Here is a 22,632-nt window from a genome sequence, read left to right as displayed (position 1 = left end):
GCATCTGGTGTCTTGTGGTTCTGAAGGCCAGGTGGGAGGGGGAAGCGTTGGGTCCTGAGTGTCTCACTGACAGGTGATGGCAGCTCCCGCATCTCGCTCAGGTTCAGAGGAGGCAGCATGGGTCAAGGGACAGTTTTTTACTTAGTCTTGCTCTTATAGAGGCCTTCCAGGTCGTGGCACCTGGGAGGGGGCCCTCGCTGCAGGCCCCTTCTAAGGACCCCCTCTTCCCACCTCTCCCCACCCCGTCTCTCAGGACTGCCTCCGGGCCTGCCAGGAGCAGATCGAAGGCCTGCTGGAGTCAAGCCTGCGCCAGGCCCAGCAGAACATGGACCCCAAGGCCGCCGAGGAGGAGGAAGAGGAGGAGGAGGAGGTGGACCTGGCTTGCACACCCACCGACGTGCGGGACGTGGACATCTGAGGGCGCCAGGCAGGCAGGCGCCACCGCCACCCAAGCGAGGGCGGAACCGGCCCCAGGTGCTCCCCTGACAGTCCCTCCTCTCCGGAGCATTTCGATACCAGAAGGGAAAGTTTCATTCTCCTTGTCGTTGGTTGTTTTTTCCTTTGCTCTTTCTCCCTTCCATCTCTGACTTAAGCAAAAGAAAACGATTACCCAAAAACTGTCTTTAAAAGAGAGAGAAAAAAAATAGTATTTGCATAACCCTGAGCAGTGGGGGAGGAGGGTTGTGCTACAGACAATAGAGGATTTTATACCCCAATAATCAACTCATTTTTATATTAATGTACTTGTTTCTCTGTTGTAAGAATAGGCATTAACACAAAGCAGGAGTCTCGGGAGAGGATTAGGTTCGATCCTTTACGTGTTAAAAAAGAAAGCGTAAAAACATTTTAAAAACATAGAAAAGTTCAGCAAACCATTTTTAAAGTAGAAGAGGGTTTTAGGTAGAAAAACATATTCTTGTGCTTTTCCTGAAAAGCGCGGCTGTAGTGTGGTTCTAGGCGTCTCTGTACTTCGCTTGCTCATATGCATGTAGTCACTTTATAAGTCATTGTATGTTATTATATTCCGTAGGTAGATGTGTCACCTTATCCATGGCTGAAGTCACCTCTTGGTTACAGTAGCGTAGCGTGCCCGTGTGCATGTCCTTTGCACCTGTGACCACCATCCCCGTGGAGGTTTGTCGGGCACCAGCCAGCGTAGCAGGGTCGGGAAAGGCCACCTGTCCCCCTCCTACGATACGCTACTATAAAGAGAAGACGAAATAGTGACATAATATATTCTATTTTTATACTCTTCCTATTTTTGTAGTGACCTGTTTATGAGATGCTGGTTTTCTACCCAACGGCCCCACAGCCAGCTCACGTCCAGGTTCAACCCACAGCTACTTGGTTTGTGTTCTTCTCAATATTCTAAAACCATTCCATTTCCAAGCACTTTCAGTCCACTAGCTGTAGGAAATAGCGCTGTTTTTGTTGTGTGTGGAGGGGGGGCAGTTTTCTAATGGAATGGTTTGGGACTATCCATGTACTTGTGTGTAAGCAGGACTTCGAGGCAAGTGCGGGCCACTGTGGTGGCAGTGGAGGTGGGGTGTTTGGGAGGCTGCGTGCCAGTTAAGAAGAAAAAGGTTTGCATTCTCACATTGCCAGGATGATAAGTTCCTTTCTTTTTCTTTAAAGAAGTTGAAGTTTAGGAATCCTTTGGTGCCAACTGGTGTTTGAAAGTAGGGATCTCAGAGGTTTACCTAGAGAACAGGTGGTTTAAGGGTTATCTTAGATGTTTCACACCGGAAGGTTTTTAAACACTAAAATATATAATTTATAGTTAAGGCTAAAAAGTATATTTATTGCAGAGGATGTTCATAAGGCCAGTATGATTTATAAATGCAATCTCCCCTTGATTTAAACACACAGACATACATACACAGACCTTCTGCCTTTGATGTTGCAGGTTTAATACAGTTTATTTTTAAAGATAGAACCTTTTATAGGTGAGAAAAAACAATCTGGAGGGAAAAAACCACACAAAGACATTGATTCAGCCTGTTTGGCGTTTCCCAAAGTCATCTGATTGGAAAGGCATGGGTGTCACAAGGAAAATTAGGGTACTCAACATAAGTTTGGTTCCGATATATTCTTATCCCCTGCCCCTTCCTTTAAAAAACTTAGTGACAAAATAGACAATTTGCACATCTTGGCTCTGTAATTCTTGTAATTTTTATTTAGGAAGTGTTGAAGGGAGGTGGCAAGAGTGTGGAGGCTGATGTGTGAGGGAGGACAGGCAGGAGGAGGTGTGAGGAGGAGGCTCCCGAGGGGACGGGGCGGTGCCCACACCGGGGACAGGCCGCAGCTCCGTTTTCCTATTGCGCTGCTACCGTTGACTTCCAGGCACGGTTTGGAAATATTCACATCGCTTCTCTGTATCTCTTTCACATTGTTTGCTGCTATTGGAGGATCAGTTTTTTGTTTTACAATGTCATATACTGCCATGTACTAGTTTTAATTTTCTCTTAGAACATTGTATTACAGATGCCTTTTTTGTAGTTTTTTTTTTTTTTTATGTGATCAATTTTGACTTAATGTGATTACTGCTCTATTCCAAAAAGGTTCCTGTTTCACAATACCTCATGCTTCACTTAGCCATGGTGGACCCAGCGGGCAGGTTCTGTCTGCTTCGGCGGGCAGACACGCGGGCGCGATCCCACACAGGCTGGTGGGGGCCGGCCCTGAGGCCGCGTGCGTGAGAACCGTGCCGGTGTCCCTGGAGACCAGGCTGTGTCCATCTTCTCTTCCCTGCGCCTGTGATGCTGGGCTCTTCATCTGATCGGGGGCGTATCATCATAGTAGTTTTTACAGCTGTGTCATTCTTTGCGTGTAGCTATGGAAGTTGCATAATTATTATTATTATTATTATTATAACAAGTGTGTCTTACGTGCCACCACGGCGCTGTGCCCGTAGGACTCTCATTCGGGATGATTGGAATAGCTTCTGGAATTTGTTCAAGTTTTGGGTATGTTTAATCTGTCACGTACTAGTGTTCTGTTTGTTATTGTTTTGTTAATTACAGCATAATGCTAATTTAAAGAGACTCCAAATCTCAATGAAGCCAGCTGACAGTGCTATGTGCCCGGGTCACCTAGCAAGCTGCCGAACCAAAAGAATTTGCACCCCGCTGCGGGCCCGCGTGGCTGGGTCATCCTATGCTCAGAGGCCATCGCGGGCACAGGCCCGTCCCACCCCACCCCTCCAGAACACGGCTCACGCTTACCTCAACCATCCTGGCTGCGGCGTCTGTCGGAACCACACGGGGGCCTTGAGGGACGCTTTGTCTGTCGTGATGGGGCAAGGGCACAAGTCCTGGATGTTGCGTGTATCGAGAGGCCAAAGGCTGGTGGCAAGTGCACGGGGCACAGTGGAGTCTGTCCTGTGACGCGCAAGTCGGAGGGTCTGGGCGGGGGCGGCTGGGTCCGTGTGTTTCTGCTTGCACCGCGGCGCTTCCCAGCACCAACGTGTAACCGGCATGTTTCCAGCAGAAGACAAAAAGACAAACGTGAAAGTCTAGAAATAAAACTGGTAAAACCCCAGCATGGCGCCTGCCTGTTTGCTTCCTGAACTGGCTGTGAGCCAGGGGCGCGTGTCCCGGTGCCCCAGAACCAGGGCAGGGTGGCAGGCTCGGCAGATGCGCGAGGCCATAGCCTGTCCTGTGCACTGCGGGAAGTTCAGCAGCATCCTGACCTCCACCCACAGGATGACAGTCACGCCACCCGCTGTGACAACCAAGAATGTCTCCTGACACTGCCACATCCCCGGGGGTGGGGACAGAATCCAGCCAGGAGCAGGCACACCCTTCCCAACTGGGAGGAAGCCCTGAGCACAGGTGTGTGAGGTGGGAGGGGGACTCCTGTCCCGGGGAGGCTCCAAAGAATAGTTTGCAGGCAGCCTGGCTGGGTGAGCCCACCTCCAACCACGCGAGACAACAGCTCCAGCCTGGGTGACGTGAGTGGTGCCCATTGATTGGGAACATCTTCCATCCCTTGCTTGCCCCACCAGTTTGTCTTCTCAGGTTATTTGCAGATAGGAAAATAAATAAAGCGGGCATTTGTTAACCCTCTTCTGGCACAAACTGCTGTTTGCTCTGGATGAATCATGATCCTTTGGCAGCGCCAGGCTCCAGAAGAGCAAAGCACCGTGTCAGGGCTGTGATCCAGGGTGGCCTTTCACTGGGATTGTGGAGACCTGGAGGCTGCTTATAGGATGCCCGTGACGTCCACTTCTGGATTTCAGATGCACGTGACTGAACCTAACTTCAGACCCCGGGGTGGAGGTGGGTAGTGGGAGTGCCCTGGGGAGGTATCCGCGGACCTTGGTCCCTGCTCCCGGACCCATCTGTAAGGTTGGTCTGTCCTTACCCCAAGCCAAGTGGAAGCTCAGGTCCCACGCCATTGACGGTTACTACTTGTCAGCTGCAGGTCGAATCTCTGGCCTTTATGAAGCACCTGCTGTCTACCCTTCCTGCCTTGTAGAGCACTCCTCCCAGGGCGGAAAGTGGAGCCAGGGTGGTTGGTGTGTTGGCTCCACAGGCGCCTGCCCTGGGAGGAAGGTGGGGTGTGGAGGGAAACACTTGGCCCCTGTAGGTCTCCACCAGCCTCTCCCCTGAGGGTGGGGGCTCCGGGAGCCTTCCCCAAGGGAGTCCCATATTGAGTGGGTGGGGGAGCCTGCAGGGTGCCCCTGACAGGTCACCTCAGCAAGAGCTCAAGGGATAGTCGGAGCCAGAGGTGACACTGATGGCCACTCAGGTGGCTTACAAGGTGCAGCTCCTTGCTCTTTGGGCAAATTACTCTGAAGGCAGGGACCAGGTCTGCACTATTGTGGCTGTTCAGTTCTGGGCAAGGGCCAGGTCCTGTGTCAGGGCTGGGGTCCTAGGGAAGCCATGTCCCCGCCCCCAGCCTGCAGCTGGGTTTACATTCATCCCCCAAGAGCACATGGGTGTAGCAAAAGGCCTGTGCAGAGAGTTCCAACCATCGCACAGGGCACCTTTGGTTGTTTCACGGAGCCGGCAAGGTAGCCATCGGATCCTGTCAGGTTTGAGCAACGATGTGGGGAAGAAGCTGGAGAGCCACTTTGCCGAGCGTGGGGCTCAGGCAGGCTGGCAGGGCAGGGCAGGGGCCCTGAGTGGGTCAGCTGTGTTCACAGCCAAGTGTGTAGAGAGGGCTCAGGCCCAGAGTGAAGCTGTTGTGAGCTCCCCCACAGCCCAGCCTCTCTGTCTCGGCATCTGTGGCATCATCCCTTGATAGTGGGATCTGTACACCCCCCACCCCTGGCTGTGCCACGATGGGGGGATCTGTACATCCCCCAATCGCCCCACCCCTGGCTGTGCCACAATGACGGGGTTTGTGCATCCTCCGGTCCCCCCATCCCTGGCTGTGCCACGATGAGGGAGTTTGTACATCCCCCGGTCCCCCCACCCCTGGCTGTGCCACGATGGGGGGGGTCTGTACATCCTCCAGTCCCCCCACCCCTGGCTGTGCCACGATGGGAGGGTCTGTACATTCTCCGGTCCCCCCACCCCTGGCTGTGCCACGATGGGAGGGTCTGTACATCCTCCAGTCCCCGGACCCCTGGCTGTGCCACAATGGGGGGGTCTGTACACCCCCCAGTGAAGGGTGGGTCTATACATCGTGGTCATGCCACGAGCTCCAAGGCTGTTATTAGTCCGTTTTCACGCTGCTAACAAAGACATACCCAAGACTGAGTAATTTATAAAGAAAAAGAGGTTTAATAGGCTCACAGTTCTATGTAGCTGGAGAGGCCTCACAATCATGGCAGAAGGCAAAAGGCACATTTTACATGGAGGCAGGCAAGAGAGAATGAGAGCCAAATGAAAGGGGAAACTGCTATAAAACCATCAGAGCTCATGAGACTTACTCACTACCATGGGAACAGTATGGGGGGAACCGCTCCCATGATTCAATTATCTCCCCCCAGGTCCCTCCCACACACGTGGGAATTGCGGGAGCTACGATTCGAGATGAGATTTGGGTGGGGACACGGCCAAGCCATGTCAAAGGCATGGTCTGGTGAGTCTGGGCCCTTGTTCCCAACTCTCAGACTCCACTGACATCACGTTGGGGCCTGCGAGCCCTCCTGGGATGCAGTGAAGACCTCGTCCCTTGTTGGAGTATCTGCGCTGCCCAGAGGGTGATGGTAAAAAACTGACCTTTGAGGAACTTCAGAGACGAAGCCTTCCACAGTCAGCTCTCCCTGCAGCCCCTTCTCAGAAGCCTGTTCTCAGGTGCCCCACCACCCCTACCCGCTCACGAAGGGCCCTGCCCTGCCTCCTGGCCCAGGTCCCTGCAGGCACAGTCCTCATCCATTCTTCATCTTCTGCCCCCAACCCCCGGCCTTCCTAGCTCCCGTCAGCTCCGTCCAAGGTCCTTGGGACTCAGCCCCATCTCTACCCAGCCTTGAGCCCCAGTAAGCTCGATGTCTTTGCCCAGGAGCTCCTGACACACCAGACTGCATCAAGCTTCCTGTTCCGTGCTTGGCCCACCGCCTTGGTCCACAGGAACCTTCACCTCTGCACTCACTGTGAGGACAGGCTCTCTGGAGGCTTCCCCACCCCACACCAGGAGTCCGGGATTGTCATACCTGGGCACCTTCCTGCTCCGGCTGAGTCCCTCCAGGATGGAAATCTCCCTGATTCCTCTCTGCCTCCCTTCTCCCCACCCTGGCAAACAGTGGGTCCTAGGAAGGGGGCCAAATGGAAGGGAGGTCGTGTCGGCTCCCACAGGGCAGCCCCAAGCTGCTGGGCTGCGTTGCAGATCCATGGGTCCAACCTGATCCGCGTGCCAGGAGCTGACTCCATGGCTGGAAGGGCCGGGGGTTCCCCGGGGGCCCAGACAACACCTAGAGTTGTCATGAGGAGTGAGACTCCCCGAGGGGACAGAGGAAGGAGGCTGGGCAGAGCGGGCATGCGGACTTCGGACCGTGCCTGTGGGATAACAGTGGGCAGGGCTGTTGCAGAGGATGGGGCAGTGCCCGTGGGAGTCCAGAGAAGCCAGGCCCAGTGGCAGTGGCATGCAGCTGGCACTCCCTCCAGCCACCCTGCATGCAGTGTGACCTTCCTTGAAGCACCCCAGGAAGCAGAGTCACAGCCTCACTCCGCCCAGCATCGAGGGTCTGGCCTCTGAATCTGGTGGGGAAGGCTGTGTTGCCTCCTGGCACCCGCTCCATCACCAGTCCCACCATAAGGCTAGGCCCCAGAGTCAGCACTGCAGCCAGGGCCAGCGAGGGCCAGCAAGGGCAGGCCTGTGCAGGGGCTGCAGCATGGGGTGTGCGTCCCGCACGCTGGGCCAGCCTCACAGCTCACAGGGCTCTGTCATCCCAGGAATGTCTTTGATCAAGAGTTTATGCAAGACGAGGAAAGCAAGCCCAGGACCTCTAATCCGTTCCCACAGTCCCCTGCCCGCTGGGGCCCCACAAGCCCAGCGCCACACCGCCAGGCCGGAGCAGACAATAGCCGGCGGACGGGTGGGCGGGCAGCTCCGGGGCCGCTGGCCTTGGGGCCCACATCCGGGAGCATTGTCACCGCCACTCACGGGGGCACACAAGGAGGACTGGGGAAGAGAGAATGCAGAGCCCTCTGCTAAAGGGGCTTCGGTGGGCCTTGAGCCTTTCAAAGACGGCGGTGTCCATTAATCCTTTTAATTTGCACCTAGCGGCAGCTGAAACAAGCCTCTCAACCGGCAGCCACTTTAAGAGCCGAGTGGTCTAACCCGAGGATCAGCTCCTATTCCAGACCCGGGGCCCTCTGAGCCTGTCGGGGCAGTCCTCCTTGCCTTTGTTTAATCACGGGAGGAACCAAAGCTGGAGGTTACTGAGCACGCACTGTGTGCCTTCTGCTCCACACTGAACACAGTTTCTCTCCGAGTCTTGCAACGGCCCCATGGGTTGGTGACAGGGAGGGGACACTCTGGTGAGAGCCACAGACACAGCCCTGCCCTCTCAGAGCCTACACTCTCCCGCACACAATCATCCATCTGCTAGGTCAGGGATTGGCAGGTTTTCCGGAAAGGGCCACATAGAGGGGCTTCAGGCTTTGCGGGCCACAGGGTCTCTTGCCCTGTGCAAAAGCAGCTGCAGCTGCTCTGTGAATGAGTGAGCATGGCTGTGTGCCAATAAAGCTTTATTTACAAAAATAGGCAGCAGACTGGATTCGGGCTGAGGGTGGTAGTTTGCCGACCCGTTGCAGATGAGTAAACCAAGGCCCAGAGAGGTAAAGTAACTAAGCTAGAACTGCACAGCTAGTGTGTGACCAAGCCGGCCTAGTGGGTCAGCCTCATGGAGAAGAAAGGGCTCAAGCTTCAAAAATGGAAATGCATGGAGCCTTCACTGGGCCATCTGCAGCCAGGCCCCATGCACACAGCTCAGGGCCCTACTTCACCAGCTCCACCTGTTTCAAGGCTCCCAGTCGGTCACCCCTGCGGGCAGCACCGTGTCTTGGCTGCTGGCCTGGAGAAGGGCAGCCAAACAGGCCAGCAGTGGGCATCCGAGGGCGATCAGCTGTTTAAAAAGAAAACTCACCAGCATGTATAGACACACATTAAGCACACACGTTTTGGAGTAAAAGGCCCAGGGGTTGGATCTCAGATCTGCAACATTCCAGCTGTGCGGCCTCATTTCTCTGGGCCTCAGTGTTCACACCCGTAACATGGGGAAAGCCTGCAAGAACACAGCCCATGATGGGGAGTCGCCTCCATCTCCTACCCATGCCAACGACCAGCACAGAACAGGGGCTCCGTAAACCTCTGTCCAATAACTGAACTGAGGTGGATGCGGTCAGGCCCTTTCTCCAAGTCAGTTTGGTCCCACGTGTGCTCTGTCACACACAGAGTGTTACACACAAAGGGATCTGTCCCTTCAGACAGAGCAGTTCTAGGCACACCTCTGGGCACTGGTGGCCCCAAGAGGGTGCTGAGGATTCAATGGCTCAACGTGTGTGGAGCAGTGCTGAGCACCGAGCTTGGGGCGCAGTGATCACTCAGGGAACGCCGTCATCCCCTCGGAGTATCTGCATAGTCACCATCACCATTCCACGCACCACCCAGGTCTGGAAGCACAGGCCACGGGTGCTTCCACGGGTGGCGGCACCAAGGCTGATCTTAATTCCCTCCTTTGGCCCATTCAGTGGACAGTTCTAGGTTTTCTTGCCACCATGGATGCCCCCTCCTCGTGTTGACAGCACCCAGATGTTACTCCAGGAGAACCACCATTCCCAGATCTGTGACTTGAGTGGACTGACCCCACCCCCAGCTCCAGGCCAGGCCAGGCCCTGATAAGCTGAAATCCAACTGCACATCCATGCCCACCAGAAGAGCAGCAAGTTAATGGATGCGGGAGAAATCAAATAGAGCCACTGAGTCTTGAGGAGACATTTTCTGGGGCTTCTGGAAAAGAGAATGCTTCCCCCACTTCCTTAGGATTCCCAGCAGGGGAACATGAGCCCAGGGGTGGCATTGCCCCTCTGCAGCCCCAAGGGAAGACTGAGCTGCTCCCAGAGCCTCACAGGCGAGCCTGAGCACAAGGCCAGCCCTGAGGGAAAGCAGATAATGGGTAACGGGTCTCCAGACAAACTGCTGGATCAAGCCTCTCCTGAAGTCATCCCCCTTTTGTTCCAGGAGCCAATCATAGTCCTTTATTAAGTCAGTTGGATATGGGCACTGTGTCATTTGGTTTTCAAAGACCCTTAACTATTACACCTTGTGTGTGTTTTCTTTTTTTTTTTTGAGACGAAGGCTCGCTCTGTCGCCTAGGCTGGAGTACAGTGGCGCGATCTCGGCTCACTGGAAGTTCCGCCTCCCGGGTTCACGCCATTCTCCTGCCTCAGCCTCCTGAGTAGCTGGCACTACAGGCGCCCACTACCACGCCTGGCTAATTTTTTGTATTTTAGTAGAGACGGGATTTCACCGTGTTAGCCAGGATGGTCTCAATCTCCTGACCTCGTAATCCGCCCACCTCGGCCTCCCAAAGTGCTGGGATTACAGGGGTGAGCCACTGCGCCCGGCCGCTTGTGTTTTCTACCTCTTCTAGATCTAACGTGTATGACTGATATAAACAACAGGAGCGACTGACAGAGTTACCATGTGATCTTGGAATTCCAACATGCCTGTCTTGCTTAGCTGGGAGCTCCACAGGGTCAGGAAATGACTCCTCTTGGGGTCACCAGTGCCCAGAGGTGTGCCTAGAACTGCTGTCTGAAGGGACAGATCCCTGTGTGTAACACTGTCTGTAACAGAGCACACGTGGGACCAAACTGACTTGGAGAAAGGGCCTGACCACATCCACCTCCCGAGTTCCGAGGCTGAGTAGTGCCCGCAGGGGCTGAGACCAGGGGAGAGGATCAAGCCAGCCTTCTCTGGTGGACCCTGCCTCAGTCCTCTGCAGGGCAGTTGCACCTCCCAGAAGGCAGAGGCCTCTCAGGGAGGGAGCCTTGCAGCGACAGCACTTTTCAGGGGCTCCCGCCACTTGCCCTCAGTGGCGGCTGAGACCGGGGCAGTCAAGGCAAATCCCTGAGGAGGCCCCACGTGCAAGGCTGCAAGTGTCTGGATGGTACGGCCGGCACCCTCACCCTCCAGACCAGCAAACGAAAGCCCAGGCTGGGAGAGGAGCCTTGTAGTTTTCTGTGGCTGCTATAACGCATTTTCACAAAAGAACCACCACCATTTCTCTCATAGTTCCAGAGGCCAGCAGTGTCTGCCGCACCCGCTCTCCCCCAGCTTCTGGTCGTCTCGGACGACCCTCAGCTCTTCTACGCTGGTCCATGCGCAGCTCCAAACTCAGCCTCCCTCCTCACAGGGCCATCAGCTCCGTGTCTTCACGTGGCAGTCTCGCCTCTGTGCTGCCGGCTCCCCTCTCCTTCAAAGGACACCAGTCATATTGGACGAAGGGGCCACCCTACTCTAGTATGACCTCACCTTAACTTATATCTTTTTTTTTTTTTGAGACAAAGGCTCACTCTGTTGCCCCAGCTGGAGTGCAGTGACGCAATCTTGGCTCACTGCAAGCTCCGCCTCCCGGGTTCAAGTGATTTAGCCTCACTCAGCCTCCCCCGTAGCTCAGAAATACAGGCACCGCCGATGGGAGCGACAGCATTAGGAGATATACCTCATGTGAATGACGAGTTAATGGGTGCAGCACACCAACATGGCACGTGTATACGTATATAACAAACCTGCACGTTGTGCACATGTACCCTAGAACTTAAACCAAAAAAAAAAAAAAAAAAAAAAAAAGAAATATAGGCACTGCCATCATACCTGGCTAATTTGTTTCTATTATTATTTTTATAGAGACAGGATTTCACTCTGTTGGCCAGGCTGGTCTCGAACTCCTGACCTCATGATCCACCCACCCCAGCCTCCCAAAGTGCTGGGATTACAGGTGTGAGTCACTGCGCCTGGCCCAATTTACATCTTAAAAAAATCTACAAAGACCCTATTTCGTATTTCCAAATGAAGTTGCAGGTACCAGAGGCTAGGACTTCAATGTTCCCTTTTGTGAATACATTCAATTTCCAACAGACTTGGGCTCTCAAAGCCTGGAAGCAGGCTCCACAGTCCCCTAGAATTTCAGAGGCACATACTCACTGGAACCAGCAGAGGGACACCAATCCGTGAGCCTCTAGCTCAGCAAGCATCACATACTCTACACGTTCAGGTATCGCCCGAGATAGAGGCTTCCATCCCTGAAACCCAAGGCCCAGCTGCTCTGGTAAAGGGTGCCAGGGAGGAGACACAGCCAAGGCGCTATCCTGATGGGGGTCACCAAGGGGCAGATGCCAAGGCCTTGATGCCACCTGAGTTTACCAGCCAGGGAGAGTTATGAAAAAGTGTATGAGCAAGGAGCGACTTTCCTTCTTGGAAGTTAATCTGAGAGATCCCAGCTGAACCCCTTAGTCACGCTGGCTTGGACAACTCGCTGAACCCGAGGCCTGGCTCCTCGCCTGCAGGCCCCGTGTCCTGTGAAGCACCAAACACAGTCACCCATTTTTCTCAGATCATAAGAACTCTGTGACTTCAGTTTCCTGAGTCACAAACCAGTTCCTCATTTGATTCATTAAGGATCAGGACAACTGTGGGAATTAGGATAAACTTGCATGTTAATTACCCTTTTTGGTATCTCCAGATTACATTGGTGTTTTCAGGTAGAGTGGGAGAGACTTCTCTGCGGCGCTGTGAGGCCAGATGAACGCTCGCAAAGCTCAATATGAAGGTCGTCTCCTCCTGTGCCCACCTTCTCATTCCCTCCTCTTCCCTGGGCTCCCAAAGTGCCAGGGGCATCCCTAGGTGAGACCTGCTCACAGGGTCTGGGGCAGCTAAGGACCCATCCAGGCACTGCCTCTCCTACAGGCAGCCGGCCTGGGTCCTTTTCCATAAATCCATCTGCTTTTGCCTCAATCTGGCCTCAGTCTGCTAGATTGGGGTCCCCCATCCTCAGGCTGTGGACCAGCACCAGTCCATGACCTGTTAGGTACCGGGCCACACAGCAGGAGGTGAGCAGCAGACGAGAGAACATTACTGCCTGAGCTCCGCCTCCTGTTAGATCAGCGGAGGCATTAGATTCTCATAGGAGCAGGAACCCTATTGTGAACTGTGCACGTGAGGGATCTAAGGGGCGTGCTCCCTATGAGAATCTAATGCCTGATGATCTGAGGTGGAGCAGTTTCATCCCCAAGCCATCCCCACCCCCAAGCCCTGTCCATGGAAAAACTGTCTTCCACAAAACCAGTCCCTGGTGGCAAAAAGGCTGGGGACTGCTGTGCCAGATGCAAGACTGGTCCTGAAGACAGGCTGCAAATTCTCAGAAAGTAATGGCCTCAGGAAGCGAATCATTCAAGCAACCTGCTCAAGCCCTGTTGTGCCCCGTCAAGCCTGAAGTTGGCCACTTACTGTGACCACTGGACTTGTCCTCAGTATCTCTGCGAAGTGAGGGTGGTAGCCCTGCCTCCAGCACTGGTGGATAATCCCGGTAAAGAGCGGGCCAGCAGCAGCCACCGGGCAAATAGGCCTCTCGTCCCTTCTTCTGTATCTCCTCATTCTTTTCTTGCCACTGGTTAGAGAAAAAATGTCAAGGGGTGAATGTAAAATAAAGTGAAAGGTGGTTGTGTTTCAGGACTGCTGAGTGGCCCTTGGGCAGTTCCCTTTGGCCATCCAGTGACTCGGACAGGTGATTCCGAAGTGGAGAGTTCGGTGGAGGACTGACTACTCTTGCTTGTGCCTAGCTGTTAACACTCTAGAAAAACTAACTGAAGTAACTTCAACTTTTACATGAAATGGCTTTATTTTCTCCCGAGTCCCAATTCAACAGTCTATCCAGCAGCCACAGCCGGGTCCTGTTAGGGACTAAACTGTGTCCCCACAAAACTCATGTGGAAGCCTTAACTCCCAGTGCCTCAGAATGTGACTGTTTGAAGAGTGAGGTCTTCGACAGGTAACTAAGTTCAGAGGAGGCTGTAAGGGTGGGCCCAAGTGCAATCTGACTGGGGTCCTTGTAAGAGATGAGGACACACACAGAGGAACCACCACGTGAGGACATGGGGGGAAGGCAGTTGTCTGCGAGGCAAGGAGAGAGGCCTCAGGAGGGAGCAGCCCTGTGACACCTTGATCTCGGACTCCAGCCTCCAGAACCAAGGGAAGATGGACCGCTGTTGAAGTCACCCATCAGTGGTGCTGTGGTGGCAGCCCGAGCTGAGACAGTGGCAGACAACACGCTGGGAGCTTCTGACAGGAAGGAAGGGGCAGGCCAAAGCCTTGGGAAACCAACCGCAAGGGATGCAATCCAACCCCAGGAGCTCCCAGACTCAAGGCCACTCTGGACAAAGGCTGACATCCAGAATTAGCGGGATGGGATGGGCCTGACGGGGATGGGGAAGACAACCAGCAGACTCTGTCCGCAAACAACGGAAACCCAGAGCCACAGCCTTCCATGACTGGGATGGGTAGCGCTTACAGGGGCGAGCAAGGTGGCTCAGGGCTGCTGGGAACAGCACGCGGTGGTATCGAGGACGCAGGTTCTTCCTAGCTCTTCGCTCTGCCAGGCTCGGGGTGGCTTCAGCTGTAGCCAGCTTGCAAGATGACTGGAGCAGTTCTAGCTGTCACATCCCAACAGGATGATGTTCAAAACAGCACCAGCACCTTCTCTTTCGAATGACGTAACCTTTCCCAGAAGCCCCCGCAGGACCTTCTGCCAACTCATCTCCTTAACCCAGCACAGACACGCAGTCCTTCTAAGAGTGGGCCCACTGTGCTGGGGACCGGTCAACCCTCTACTAACACCTCACTGGCAGAAGAGAAGACACAGACATGCTCATTCCCAGGGTAAAGGCTGAGGATGGCGTTGCCTGGATAGGACGGAAGCACCTGTTACAGTGTGGGCTCTGTCTGTACCACAATGTCGGGGGTGACCAAGGGATCCTGGAAACTGGGTCTCGTCCTCTAGAAAGGGGCCAGGCAGGCACAGGTCAGCAGAGTGTGTGAGAATCTTGAAGATGAGGAGGCAGTCCTGGCTCCATGTGAGGCAAACCAGAGGAGGAAGTGGCAGTCTGCTGCTCAGCCAGCTGTGCCGAAGAGGCAGAGAGGGAGTAGGGAGATAGAACAGGAGACAGAGATGGGAGAAGAAAAAAAAAAAAAGAGGAGGGGAGAGAAGGTCGGGGACAGCGGGGATAGAGACGTCTCGGAGAGGGTGGATTAGTAATAGCTGGGCCAGGTGAGCAGGAGCTGACCAGTCCCCAACACAATGGAACCACTCCCGCAGTGGCTGTGTCTACGCCGGGTTAAGGAGACGAGCTGGCAGAAATCTAGGGCACATGTCTTCCTTCATATCCAGATCCGAAATGCCCTGGAGGAAGAAATAAACTGGCTGGACGTTGTGTTATAAATGATGCTGTGTCATACGTGACACTGTGTTATAAATGGCACTGTGTTACAGGTGACGCTGTGTTATAAACGATGCTGTGTTATGAATGATGCTGTGTTATAAACGGTCCCAGACAAACTTTCACTTTAAAATATGCTATTTACTTTTTTTCCAATTATAAAAATAATACATTATCAAAACAGACAACTTACAAAACACAAAAATCCACCAAGGGAAACACACCAAAGGCCCCTGATCCCACCATCTGGAAAGAATGGAAGTCTTTCTGGCCCGAAGGCACCAGCTCTGATGAAGGCACAATGGGGCGATGCCCAACGCAGACTTCCCCAGACCTGAGGTGAGGCCACAAATGAGGGGTGCACAGCCACACACGCAGGTTTAGAGTTCAGGAGGAGGAGACCTAAGTCTTGTCTTCAAAAAGAAAAAGCAGGCTGGGAGCCGTGGCTCATGCCTGCAATTCCAGCACTTTGGTAGGTGGAGGTGGGTGGATCATGTCAGGCTAGGAGTTCAAGACCAGCCTGGCCAACATGGCAAAACCCCATCTCTACTAAAAATACAAAAGTTACTTGGGCGTGGTGGTGGGTGCCTGTAATCCCAGCTACTAGGGAGGCTGAGGCAGGAGAATCGCTTGAATTCAGGAGGCAGAGGTCACAGTGAGCCGAGATCACGCCACTATATCCCAGCCTGGGTGAAAGAGTGAGACTCTGTCTCAAACGAAAAAATGAAACAAAAACAAACCAGCCCTCTCTCTCCTCCCGAGCCGCTGTGGAGGTCCGCCTGCCGCTGTGGAGGTCCGCCTGCCGCTGTGGAGGTCCGCCTGCCGCTGTGGAGGTCCGCCTGCCGCTGCTCCTGGGGGAGTCACCGCTCTGGCTCTTGCAGCCAGCAGCTTAGGCAGCACAGCACAATCCACTAGGACATTCGGGAATGGTTTTAAAACCGAAGTGGATTCATGGTGACTCCTTAATAATCTTGTGGACTGCTTTCAGACATGCTTTCTGGAACAGGAGGGGTGGGGAGAGCCAGCGTGTGGGGACTTCGGTGACCCTGAGGTGCACACAGGAGGGTGCGTGAACACATGCCATCGCATATGACCACTCACCTCGTGGGGGCCCACCGAACCATCCACTCCGCTCATCTGTGCTCACCCCGCTGTCTCTGTGTGACACCTCGTTAAGGACTGCCAGGGACACAAGAGCGCCTAGGAGAGGGGAGAATGCAGGAGCCTGTGCGCATGGTTCTCAGTTTCTGCAAATATAACGGCGGCCTAACATTTGGTCTTTGGTTCAAAATATTTCCTCCCTTCACCATTTGTTAATGCTGCAGAGCTCATGGCCCCTCTGGGGACAGTCTGAAGGGTATGTCCCGGTCCCCTCAGGATCGGGCTGGCCTTTCTTCCTCTCAGCCAGATGGCCAGGCAAACTGGCCACCATGGACTCCCCCGTGCTCCGCGAGGCTCAGCAAGACTCATGTGGCCTGGGAGGGAGGGCAGGGACTCCCAGTGCTAAGGTGCCTGGGAGGGAGGGCAGGGACTCCCAGTGCTAAGGTGTCAGCCTGTGCATTTCAAAGGCGGTGAGGCACGGCCTTGGGGCGGAAGTCCTAGCTCTGCTGCCGGGTGCCCTCACCAGGCAGCCCCTTCTTGTCTCACCTTCCTCTGTAAAATGGGAATTAACACCCACCCCGTGGGCTCCTGAAGGGATTAAATAAAACACGAGGCACGTCCCGCAGCGCCTGGCGCACAATCGGCTTCGACATGCGGCACAGCTCCCGTCCAGACCTCCCACGAGCCTCGTTGAGGGCCAACTGTCTCTCTCGTTGCAAAAAAAAAATTTTAAAAACTGCCTCAAGTCCGGGCCTGGGGACTGACCCTATCTAGAGCCAACCCCAGGCCAGAGCCAGCCAGGCCCGTGCTGCCAGAGAGGCCGTCAGGCCAATGCACGTGGGCCCAGCAGGGAGCAGCCGCACGAGGGCTCTGCCAGGGATGGCTTCAGCCCAACAAAGGGCATTGTGAAGAGGCCCCAAGGTGGGCACCGAGATGACACAGGCAAAAAACCCCGGGGAAGGAGGCCCTCCCGCGGCCGAACCGGAAGCCTCACCCTCCCACTGAACGAGGGCCTTCCCAGCACCGTCTGGCCCTTCCCCGCATTTCTAAACATGCCACACACACATCTGTTCCTCGATGTTCGGTCTCTGTTCATCCATCGTTCTCAAAATGAAAGTCCGGAACCTTCTGCACTAATTTTAAAGTCTGGCTGAACGTTGAGTAATGAACAAAACTGAAAACACAAAAGAAAAGGGATGGTATTTTTAATCTTGTGTATTTTTACTGAAAAACGAGAAGATAACTCTATCTCTAGCTATAGCTTTTCCTGTCTATGTGGCCAGCCCATAAGTGAGTTCTAACTCCTATTCTCTGGAGCATCTTCAGTTTTCCTGCACTGCGACTCAAGGATGAGGCGCCTCTACGGACAGTTCCACGGTGCACGCAGCCCCAGGCCATCGCTGCAGTGGCCCCTGAGTGCGCCGCCCCGCCTGGGAAAGGCACAGTCAGGCGCTCCCAGCAGGAGGAAATACAGTGCACGCACCTGTTTAAATTTTCCCCTGATTTTGTCTAAGTCTTCATGGAGTTTATCATAAGTAGGGTCATCATAAGGGAATTTCTGGATCATTCCAATCAATGATTCTAAGACCTTCATCTTTCGGCTGTAAAGCACAGAAATACAGACTCTCAGTCATGTGCACACACCAGGTTCAACTTACGCAACAGCTATGCTGCTTGCTTACCGAAACCCAGCAGGTGCGCTAAGAATGCCTTCGTTCAAAAGCTGGATGATTATTTTCTCATTACACAAAATCATATTTATTCACCTAGCAACGTGCTTAGGCCCACACCCAGCACCTCGACAGCAAGTGTGTGCCTCGCTTATAGACACGCCTCCATCCCGAGCATGGGGCTGAGTGGCTGAGGCAGCCTGAAGCCCCACTGACTGTCGAGGTCACACACGCAAAAACAGACAGAACTGGACAAGAGGGACCGGGGCTGGGCACAAGCAGGCCTGCTCTGGGTCTGGGGATTTTCCAGGATTTGGAATCTTTGTGCTCAAAGCCTTCTGGAGTTCAGCTGCAAGTAAACCAGCAAACCCCTCCCTCAAAAGAGCGGAAATCAGTACTGTCCCCTCCCCAGGGAGGACAGAGCTTTGCTAGGGAGGCAAGGAGGTTCTGCAGAAAGAGTGTGCACTCAGGAGACAGCAGCCCTGGGCATGACTGCTCCCCAACACCTATCTACCCGCTCTCAACCCTGCTGGCCTCGTCTGTAAAATGGGGGGGGGGGCATCCCAGCCTCCAGATGGTAACAAATTCATTTCTGTTGTTTATCTTTTTTAAAATGGGGAGAGTAACAGCAACCTCATAGCCTTCCAAGAGGATTAAATAACTGACATGGGCTGGGCCTGGTGGCTCACGCCTGGAATCCCAGCACTTTGGGAGGCCAAGGCAGGTGGATCACCTGAGGTCAGGAGTTCAAGACTAGCCTGACCAATATGGTGAAACCTCGTCTCCACTAAAAATACAAAAATTAGCTGGGTGTGATGGTGTGCGCCTGTAGTCCCAGCTACTCGGGAAGCTGAGACAGGAGAATTTCTGGAACTTGGGAGGTAGAGGTTGCAGTGAGCTGAGATTACGCCACTGTACTCCAGCCTAGGGGACAGAGCGTGACTCCATCTCAAAAAAAAAAAAAAAATGACATGAAGCTTGGACTGTAGCACAGAGTAGGTGCTCAATAAATGTTAGTCTCTTGGTTTCCTCTGGATCCTAGAGACCAGGGCTCTCACCTGCAGGGGTTTAAAAATAATCCACACATGTGTACATCTGGTGGGGCCAGGTCTTCCCAATGAACCACAGAAGCATGCTGCCCCTATATCGCACTGGACCATGTGAATGGCCAGAGTAGGCAAGATTCTCAATTAAACGGAATTTTAAAGAACTGACAGTGAGGATGGATCGACAGCAATTCAAAGCAACCAAGACTCCTGTGTGCATGCAAACAGCTGGTGCTCCTGGACACAGAGAAGAGCAAGTTCGCCAGCTGCATCCAGTTTACAAGAGCTAACGGTGGCTACCTCTCTGAGAAAATACAAAACTGTGAAAGGTCAAAGCAAGTCAGTTTTAGCAACAAAGCACCTGGTTTCCAGGGAAACCAAAGGGAGATGCCAAAACGTGGGAGGTGGCTGTATGCTACCCAATGCAGAGGACCACCCTCTGCACGGGTGCTCAGTGATGCTGCTCAGACACACCCGGCCGGGCGCACCGTCAGAGGCAGCACACATCAGGCAGGTGTGAGCAGCTCAGGGCTAACAAAACAAAAGTGATGGTACCAGAGCCCCCACACTCAGCTCTGGCATGCGCTGCTCTGCAGAAGGGTTTCACCAGACTGCTAAAGCCGGGGACAGAAGCACCACGCAGTTTACTGGAAAGCTAGTTACTCAACAGAAAGCACCATCCTTTGGCCCGAGATGCCGCTCCCCATGGTTTCTTTGGTGTTACAATGCCCAGCGTTTTGCTGAATGACAATGCAGGTGGCAGCTGTTTTTCTCTTAACATCCTTATTCGGAAAAATCTACAGGTAAAACATGCAGTATCAGCCCTTCATCATTTAAAAAAAAATAAACAAAACCTGACACATAAGATCGAAATATCCGTGACCCACTGCTCTACAATGAAGCCTTAGGTTCCAAAGAGACCTCTGGGTACTACTGGACAGGGCGAGGGTGGCTGCGAGGGGGGTCTGGCCAGGCTTCCACCAGCCCCTCGTCAACCAAAGCGGTTCTTCTCTGTTAGCTAGACTGAGGGTGCTGCTTTAAGACGTCAGCAAACCCCTGCTCTGGGGTAAGGGCTGGCAACCTCCTGGGATGGGACCACCAACACACAGCGGAGCACTTCTCCAGGAGCCAGCAGATTCTGCCGCTGTGGGAGATGGGAGACGGGTGGAGAACACCAAGAGCACACATCCTTTTGTGGCCTGGAGTTGAGAGCCAAGCTCAGCTTTGACTGCCACCCAGTGGTGGCACACGCTGCCAACAACCACTTCCCTGGGGTTCCCAGCTGCCTGCCACCGACTGAGAACCAAGAGGAAAATGTCCTCAAGTGCCTCTCTACTAACCCAGAATCCCATCAACTCCCAACCGCTGGTACAAATGCAGCAGAAAGAACCACCCGAATCAGCTGCAAGCATCCTCATTCTTAAACATTTGAATATTCAAGATATTCAAGGTATTTCTAGAAATTCAAGATATTTCAAATAAAAGCACAAGTCACGTGGTCAGGGCGAGTGTTATCCACTCTCCCTGTGCCCCTCCCATGCTAGGCGAGGCCACGAGGTGTCAGAACGACTCAGCACCAGCTGAGGTCCCGCGCTTGCTGCCACCCATGAACGGCGGAGTATCCAAACCATCTCTGCCATTTACTTGAGGGTTCATTTCCAGCTCCAGAATGAAGCTAGATAAAGCAGGCCCACATGGGGCCTCAGTAAGTACAATGCAGGAAGAAGAGTTTTTGTTTGTTTGTTTGTTTTTGAGAAGGAGTCTCGCTCTGTCGCCCAGGCTGGAGTGCAGTGGCATGATCTCAGCTCACTGCAACCTCCGCCTCCTGGGTTCAAGCAATTCTTCAGCCTCAGCCTCCCGAGGAGCTGGGACTACAGGCGCACAGAACCACACCTGGCTAATTTTTGTATTTTTAGTAGAGACAGGGTTTCACTATACTGGCCAGGCTGGTCTCAAACTCCTGATCTGGTGATCTGCCCACCTCGGCCTCCCAAAGTGCTGGGATCATAAGCTTGAGCCACTGCACCCGACCGAGAAGAGTTTCTAACAGCTAAAAACAATTCAAATGACAGCTAACACTTACTGACTGTTGACAAGTTCCAGAAAGGAGTTAAACACATATAAATGCATTTTCTTGTTAACAGACTTAGTTGGCTCCATTAAAAAACTAATGACAATGGCATCCTCATTTCTGGGCCCAAGTCATACAAAACTGTTATAATTTGTTTATTAGAAGCTCAGGGGAAAAGTGAACAAGAAAATACAATCAATGTCAACATTATTTTATTGGTAGGGTATCTAAAAGCCATGTGGTTCCCTAATGACTCCAGGTAAAAGGCAGGAGCATAGAACTCGTGAGAAGCAACAACAGCCAGTGTTCATCAAACACCTAAAATGTGCCTGGCGCTTTCTATTTAGTATTTCCGTTAAATCTAACAACGCTCAAGCTTGACACTGATTATTTTCTCCATTTTACAGATGAGGAACAGACAGATTGATTACTCAAGGGCATGTCGGTAACCCATGGAACTAGAACTCCTGGTTCCTACACTAAGAAAGAAAGACACCTCCATCTTTACCTGTCCTTCTCAGTGGTGCAACTGTGCAGTAGACATTTCCATGCAAAAGCAAAACCCTGGTAGCACCCGATCTGTGAATGTGAAAAATATTTAAGAGTGAAATTAATAAGCCAACTAGCTACACTTTCATTACCAAGATCTCTCAAAACAAAAGGTGGGGGCAAAGGGCAGCAGTGCTTCTTACACTATTGTTCTGGAAGTACCCGTTGGGCATTAGGCAATGGAAATTAGGAGATTAGGTCATCGGCGGGGCAGCCAGCCTCCCAGATGCCCCAGTCCTCATCTCCTGGTACCCATGTCCTAGGCAGGTCCCTCAACACTCCATCAGGGTGGCTTTCGTAACCAACAGAATGTGGAGGACCAGTACAAAGCTCCTGAGTCTAGGGATAAAAGCCAATGCCACCTGCCTCACCAGCTCTCTTGGACTACTCACTCTTGAATGTCACAAGGACACACAAGCAGCCTCATGGAGACATCCATGCCCACAGTCAGGTGACAGCACCACCTTGGAGGCAGATCCTCCAACCCCAGTCAAGCCGTCAGGTGACATGGCTCTGGCTGACACCCTGAGCCAGGACCACCCAGCAAAGCTGCTCCTGAGTTCCCAACCCTCAGAAACATGTGAGGCCATTAATATTTGCTGTGCTAATCCCCATGCATTCTGTGGTGATCTGTTTTGAAGCATCAAACATCCCATATAGTCATAACTGCCTCAACTCAGACTTTGCCACTAAGGGCCACTTATCTGTAAGTAAGGGCCAATCTAGGACAAAGGGCAAGAGGAGAAAAAAAAGCCATAAAGTTAATGAAATTTCAGCGTAAACATAAATGTAATATTTTCACATGACAGAGGGCACCCATGCTTTGGACAATGATCCAGCTGGCTTAGTACATGAGCCAGCACCACAACACTTCCAAGTAAACGGAGGAGACCAGGGACTTGTTTTATCTTATCCAGCCTGCATAACTTAATTATACCTACCCACAGCAAAATTCACTCTTGGTTCTGTACTAAGAGTATTTCTCCAGCAACAGTCCATCTAGTCCATTAACTCCCACACAAACGCACTGTGATTTTTTTTGTTTGTTTTCTGGAGACAGAGTTTCACTCTTGTTGCCCAGGCTGCAGTGCAATGGCACAAATCCTGGCTCACTGCAACCTCCACCTCCCGGGTTCAAGTAAGTCTCATACCTCAGCCTCCCAAGTGGCTGGGATTACAGGCATGCGCCACCATGCCCAGCTAATTCTGTATTTTTAGTAGAGACGGGGTTTCACCATGTTGGTCAGGCTGGTCTCCAACTCCTGACCTCAAGGTGATCCGCCCACCTCAGTCTTCCAAAGTGCTGG

At 53.1% G+C, this 22,632-nt stretch overlaps 2 protein-coding genes and 1 pseudogene across 4 annotated transcripts in view; 1 reads left to right on the top strand and 2 right to left on the bottom strand.

Annotated features, from left to right (window-relative positions):
* CCND1 (cyclin D1) overlaps positions 1–823 on the top strand; it is a 10,636-nt gene extending 9,813 nt beyond the window's left edge. For both annotated transcript variants that reach the window (XM_011942306.1, XM_011942305.1), the window contains exon 5: positions 254–823. In XM_011942306.1, the coding sequence (XP_011797696.1) occupies positions 254–418 (165 nt within the window). In that variant the 3' untranslated portion in view covers positions 419–823. The remainder of the gene's footprint in view (positions 1–253) is intronic.
* A 5,278-nt stretch (positions 824–6,101) lies between these two features.
* LOC105512053 lies at positions 6,102–7,577 on the bottom strand (annotated as a pseudogene). Its single transcript, XR_001001809.1, has one exon. The product of XR_001001809.1 is annotated as an uncharacterized LOC105512053 (transcript).
* Positions 7,578–16,849: 9,272 nt separating this feature from the next.
* LOC105512054 (oral cancer-overexpressed protein 1-like) overlaps positions 16,850–22,632 on the bottom strand; it is a 13,686-nt gene continuing 7,903 nt past the window's right edge. Inside the window, exons 2-3 of the mRNA XM_011942304.1 lie at positions 17,473–17,590; positions 16,850–17,163 (exon numbers count right to left, since the gene is read on the bottom strand). Of these exons, the coding sequence (XP_011797694.1) occupies positions 17,095–17,163; positions 17,473–17,590 (187 nt within the window). The 3' untranslated portion in view covers positions 16,850–17,094. The remainder of the gene's footprint in view (positions 17,164–17,472; positions 17,591–22,632) is intronic.

The sequence above is a fragment of the Colobus angolensis genome, unplaced genomic scaffold, assembly GCF_000951035.1.
Source record: "Colobus angolensis palliatus isolate OR3802 unplaced genomic scaffold, Cang.pa_1.0 Scaffold21, whole genome shotgun sequence".
Lineage (NCBI taxonomy): Eukaryota > Metazoa > Chordata > Mammalia > Primates > Cercopithecidae > Colobus > Colobus angolensis.
This window is presented reverse-complemented; position numbering and strand designations above follow the sequence as displayed.